This window comes from Mirounga leonina, unplaced genomic scaffold (genome assembly GCF_011800145.1).
Source record: "Mirounga leonina isolate KUSES-001 unplaced genomic scaffold, KU_Mleo_1.0 Mir_94, whole genome shotgun sequence".
Taxonomy (NCBI): domain Eukaryota; kingdom Metazoa; phylum Chordata; class Mammalia; order Carnivora; family Phocidae; genus Mirounga; species Mirounga leonina.
Genome location: NW_023270855.1, coordinates 8,006,035 through 8,011,648, shown reverse-complemented (window position 1 = coordinate 8,011,648; position 5,614 = coordinate 8,006,035). Strand labels below are relative to the sequence as shown.

At 56.1% G+C, this 5,614-nt stretch overlaps 1 protein-coding gene across 1 annotated transcript; it reads right to left on the bottom strand.

Moving 5' to 3' along the window:
* Nucleotides 1-594: 594 nt before the first annotated feature.
* GHRL (ghrelin and obestatin prepropeptide) lies at nucleotides 595-5,236 on the bottom strand. The gene is made up of 4 exons (XM_034997290.1): nucleotides 4,896-5,236; nucleotides 4,575-4,691; nucleotides 1,524-1,632; nucleotides 595-749 (listed from the first exon to the last, which is right to left on the bottom strand). Exons 1-4 carry the CDS (start codon nucleotides 5,001-5,003, stop codon nucleotides 730-732), a joined length of 354 nt encoding a protein of 117 aa, XP_034853181.1. The 5' UTR covers nucleotides 5,004-5,236; the 3' UTR covers nucleotides 595-729.
* Between the last annotated feature and the right edge of the window lie 378 nt (nucleotides 5,237-5,614).

Below are 5,614 nucleotides of genomic sequence, written 5' to 3'. Positions count from 1 at the left end.
GGCTGGTATCTTTAGTGGAACTGAGTTGTGGACGTAAGGATCAAGGCTCAATTCAGTTGTGCGCTGGAGTTGGCAGTCTTTAGGGACAGCTCCCTGGTATCGATAAGTCACCAAGGCAGTGCCCAGCCTTGCCCACACGAGGTGGCATCTGCTTTGCCATGTCTTTTCAGTAGTGGACAAGGAGGAGGGAGAAGTGGTTATTTCAGCCCTGTCTAGCCGTGGCCGGTATACTTACGTGTAACTTCAGACTCACGCTTTGGCATTCCCAGGATCCTGTTGGGATCGTGCGTATCCGTTCAGTGGATGTTGGCTCTGATGATGTCACCTGAAGTTTGTTGGTCCAGAGTCCTTGCTGATGGTTACTAAGCTCTCATTGTAACTTCGCTGTGCTCCGGAAGCTGTGATATTGACAAGAACGGTCTTCTTCTCCCATCCCCCGCTCCCTTCCTTTCTTGGTTTCCTAAGCATGCATACCTGCCTTACTACATGTCCTTCTTTTTTCTCTTCCCATTGACCATAGTTTAAAAAAAATTTTTTTTTCAGTGAAATGTGAAATTTTCATCTTTGGTGAAATAAATTTCTCCTTTAAACGTTCGGCATACGGTTTGAATGTTTATTCACCTCTTAAACTAGTACCACTCAGAACTGGAGTGGTTGCAGAAACAGTGTAAAAGTGGGTGAGTGCTTCTAAGGTTGGGAGGAACACAGGCGGGCCGGTCTTGTGGATGATCACTCGTCTGCCAGGGCCTCTGAAAAGCAAGAGGCCAAGTCAAAATTCAGAGTCTGCCCTCCCGCCAGGGCCGTGGAAGATGGCTTTTCTTCCACAGTGGTGATGTTGGAGGTGGTGCGTTGTAATGCTGGGGGAGGGTCACGTATTGGCCTTGGGAGTGTGCACTGTGTGACTTGGGCTCGTCACCTGAAAGCTGAGTGTTGGTTTCCTTATCGGCACTGCTACTTGAGTGCCCTGTTCTGTCTACCTCACGTGGTGGGTGGGGTGCAGGGTGGGGCCATGTGGGTTAGGGAAGTGCTTTGCAGGTGGTCGGGTGCTTCCAAAGGCAGGCGTTTGCCCCCGATCAGGAGCAGATTGGATGGTTTCTTTTTACATGGCAAGAAGGGAGTCACAACAAAACCTAGAAACCTTTGCTTAATTCTGATGGTAGCACTAATTCCTTTTGTTTGTGAAGTAAAGTTATCCAGTAAAAGTACTTAACATCAAATAATTTTATGCTCTCACAGTGGGTGTTAGCTCCATTTTATCTTTAGGAAATTGGGGTTCCCTGGGGCCCCAGAGGTCGTTAATGTGCTAGTTCTTAGAGCATAGAGCATTCTTGGAATACGAAGACTTGCTCACGCCTCTTCCGAGCCACTCAAGCCCGCTCTCCGGCAGACATTTGGGAAGGGAATTAGAAGCTTTTTGAGAGGCAGGGGTAGGGGAAGAAAATCTCTCTTGTGTCACCCATAGTCTGGGCTCCCATTTGGGACTCCAAGGAAGCTGAAGTGACCTGACTGGGGCAGGGACTTACCGTTGGCCTCTTCCCAGAGGATGTCCTGAAGAAACTTCCCCAGGGCCTGGCTGTGCTGGTGGTACTGAGCCCCCGACAGCTTGATTCCGACATCAAAGGGGACGTTGAACTAGGAGGAGCGGCAGGGAAGACCCAGGAGGTGTCAGAGGTCACACCCTCCCAAACACACCTCTCTCCCAAAGGAGGCCCTGGGCTCTCAGGGTGTCAGCATGGGGCAGGGAGGGTGCAGGGCCTGGGGCTCAGCACGCACCCTTGCGGGACAGCTCAGCCAGCTTACTCTGCCTTCTTAGGCCTGTTCTTCCTGCCCCTGCCATCTTGAGGAGACTTAGCTTGCACTCTTTCCTTCCCTCTAGTGAGGTTGCTCACAGAAGCCGTGGGGCTCCCCGGGTTGCTCCCACTCCCTCCCCCTTGTAATTTTGGAAGGCATAAGGTAGAGTCGCCAAGGTAGAATTTCAGGGTCCGGTGGGGAGGGACACTGGGGGGACAGTGGGTCTCCCCAGTGTCATAGCGCTAGCCTGGGTGATGGTCTCTGCCCCTCCACTGCCCCCACCCCCTCTCGCAGCTGTTCTTCCCGTCCTGGGCACAGGCCTTTCCTTGTTCCATGGAAAGTCAGATAAGAAGCTGACCTTTCCCTGGAAAGATGCTCTGAGCCAAGTGCTTTCTTCTTTCTGTGCCTCTGTCTCTTCCCTCCTACAGGGAGAGCACCCCACTTTCCCTCCTTTCTCAGCACTCTCGGAGATGGTTTATTGAAGCTTAGAGCTTTGGGAAAATGGGAAGGAGCTCTCTTTGCAGCCACATTATGGTTTTCACCCCTGGAGGGCAGACGGTATCTTTCCCTCCGTTCTTCCAGTAGCTGCCTCGGGACCTGGTACCTGCGTGCTGGTCACGGCGATGTCTGAACGAGTCACTGAAGGAATCTTGGTGCTGGGAGGGAGCCTTCAGTCATTGGTCCTTGTGCCCCCTGTCCTCCCGGCAGGACTTGCCCAAGGCTGCAGGGGGGTGGCGGCCAGGGACTAGACTGCAGGACTTCCATCGGCCAGCCTGGGAACCTCTTCTGGTCCCGGGCCCCTCCGTCCGCCAGGCCTGGCCAAGGCCTTGCCTCCACGCTGGGGACAGTCCCCGGGCCTCCCAGCCCGGCCAGTACCACTGTCCTTCCTATTTCATACATGAGCAAATGGGCTCCAAGAGGTTATGGAGAAAACAAATAGCTCCTTGTTCCCTTTCAAACACTTACCTTCTTCCTGGTCTCCATGGGGAAGGTGGAGGGAGTGGGGAATGACCTGGCTGGGTTTTGAGGGAACTCCGGCCCTTCAGGTCCCTCCTGTCAGCAACTGCTCCTTTTTCCTCCCCGCTGGGGCTGGCCTGCACAGACTTCTCGGGAACCACGTGAGCCCCAATCTGGGGGCCTGCTGGCTGCTCCAGCACCCTGGAACTGAGTGGCAGGGGCAGGGGACAGGCAGCCTGGCAATTTCTGGGGCGGAGGTTTGCTTCTGGGGACTTGAAAAGGCCCGTTTGGCCCCAGTGCCTCATCCATTCAGTTCTGGGATGGGGGCGGGGGGAAGGGATAGGACTTGGTCTCAGAAGTCTTCCAGCTGTGGAAGTTGATTTCGGGAGGACCACGTCTGGGGGAAGGTGGAGGGCCCAAGAGGGGAGAGGTGGAACCCCAGCGCCGGAGGGGCTTAGGCAGTGTGTCCAGAGCCCCGCAGCCAGGGGGTGGGCCTCCCCGCCTCTGGCAGCCCCCGTGCCTCCCAGACAGCTCAGACTTCGGGTTCTAGTGGAGGTGGTATAGGCCGTGACCTCCGAGGCCAGCCTTCCTGGGAACTGGAAACTTCTGGTTGTCCCAGCCCCACCTTGAGTCAGCAAGGTCCTGAAACCCCTTCCCTGTCTGGGCAGACTGAGAGCTAGCCCGGCTCGGGTGAGTGCCGGCTGCCTAGGGCTGGAGCTCCCCAGGCAATTCTCTGGTTTTAGTTTGAGGATTTGCAGGAATCGAATGGGAATGTGGTGGGCTGGGGATCTCACACATGGTGGGGTACGCATCCAAGGACACCCCTAGGTTCTGGTGAGCGTCGGAGAGAGCGTGGGTTGATAGAAGAGGCTGGTGGGTAGGGAGTGAGGCCAAGGCAGGATGCCCTTCAGCTTCTCAGGCCAGAAGAGACAAGTGGGGGTGCTCTTGGTACAGGCCAGTGAGGGGAAGGGGGGCTCGGGAGCTGGAGTCAGCCCTGACCTCGGGCCCCACCTCTGCCACACACTGACTGTGGCACCTCAGGCATGTGAGTTCATCTGTCTGAACTTCTGTTCCTCGTCTGTGAAATGTCAGACCTACTTACTGCACAGGTTGTTGTAGAGACTAAATGGTGTATGATAAGGGGGAGACAGTGTGTAAATGCAGCCTGGGTCCGTGGGCGCAGGCAGTCCCCTGGGGGAATTCTGGTGTCACCGCATGGAGATGTCTGTTGCCACCGGAGCCATTCCCTGAACCACGGCCCGTCTTCCAGGAAGTCCCTTCCCCCCTCTCTGTCCTCATCTCCCCCTTTATTCCCAAACATTCTCCTTGCCCTATGCAAGATTTGTAGGAGCCCAAACAAGCCCGACTGATCCTGTCTTGTCTGCAGATGGGGACGGTGAGTGGCCGCTGGGCTACCGCTGTCTGGCCTGACAGAGTGCCGTCCAGGTACGCTCCTGCCCCGGGTGAGGTCGGAGAGGCCCCTGGGCCAACCAGACCGTTTTCTGTGGGGAAACATCCTCAGCCTGTCTGTCTCTTGGCACCATGTTTGCTGACTCTCTTTTGAAATCAGCTGGTGTTGGCTAGCACCCCCCTTTCTCCTCTGCTCCCGGCTCCTGGTCCTGTCCCATTCTGTTGTAGCAAAGTTACTTCTCTTAGGCATTTGCCTCTTGATGGGAAAAGACCTGGTAGAGCCCAGTTTGGAGTCAACTCTTTTCATACTATTTTACATTTCTTAAGTAGTCGCTAAGTGGGTCCCTGTTCCTAGCCTGCCTTCCCCCCCCCACCCCCCCACGGCCACAGAAGCATAGAACTGCAGAGGAACCAACCTGGATCTCCAGCTCATCCTCTGCCCCTTCCACTTGACTTCTGTCTTCTGGGCGGAGCGAGCCTTCGAGAGCTCGGGGCTGCAGTTTGGCTGGTGGCTTCTTGGACTCCTTTCTCTGCTGGAAAGAGGTATTCTCTTAGGGCCCTAAGCCCCCTTACACTTGCAGAAGCAGAGCGAGGTGTGAAGCCCTGGTCAGACCCAGAGTTGTCCTGTGTGCTCTTGGAGAAAGCTGAAGCCCAGGTCACACAGCTGGCTGCTACATGGCAAGGCGGGAACGAGATACCTCAGCCTGAATGGGGGGCTTTGTGGGGAGACGTTTTACCTGGGCTTTCTGGTATTCAGGGCTCAGGAAGCTGGAGCCCGCCATGGCCAAGTCCATCCAGAGCACAGTGAAGAGCAGCAGGCTGCACAGGGTCCCCAAGGAGGGCATGGTGTCCAATGGGCCTGGAGGAGAGAGGGTCTCCAGGCACTGCCCTCCTGTCTCTCCCTGTGCCCCGGACCTCGCCCATCAGACAGGGTGAGGGGACTTGGACCTGGGATGTCACTGCTGAGGAGAAGCTCTTCCCACCCCTGCTAGAGGGGCTCCCTCTGCTCACCTCCCCCAGGGAGTGAATTGAAGGATATGTGCTCACTATTCCCAGGCTGTGCGGCAGTGGGACTCCCCATATTTGTCCTGGGCCCTTAGGGGCTTGTGCCAGGTTTCTTCATGAAGGATCTTGAAGCTGAACCAGCAGGGTCCCCAGGGTATATGGGGATTTGGGGGGTGCTCCAGCTGTCTCTGAGCAGCCGGGCTGCCCCATGTTGTGCAGTCCCCCCCACCCCTTTGTTCAGATGGGCCTGTGAATGGCCAGCAGTCAAAGTTAAACCCACGAAGCCACATCCGAAGAGTAGAGAGAGAGAGAGAGAGCCTACCTGGGGTTCCTGGTGGAGGTGGTGCCCGGTGGCTGTCCGGGCCTTATGTAGGGAGCCCTGTGTTTGTTTTGAACTGGCAACTGCATCCTGACTTCTCGTGGCTGCTTTACATTCCTCGGGAACTGAAGG

Bases quoted from the DNA above. Each gene is read 5' to 3' on its own strand.
- GHRL (XM_034997290.1), bottom strand. From the start codon at position 5,003: ATGCCCTCCTTGGGGACCCTGTGCAGCCTGCTGCTCTTCACTGTGCTC. The intron at 4,692-4,895 runs GTAAAACGTCTC...ACCTCTTTCCAG, and splicing joins CTGAATACCAGAAAGCCCAG to CAGAGAAAGGAGTCCAAGAA. The intron at 1,633-4,574 runs GTTGGTTCCTCT...CGCTCCTCCTAG, and splicing joins AGGATGAGCTGGAGATCCAG to TTCAACGTCCCCTTTGATGT.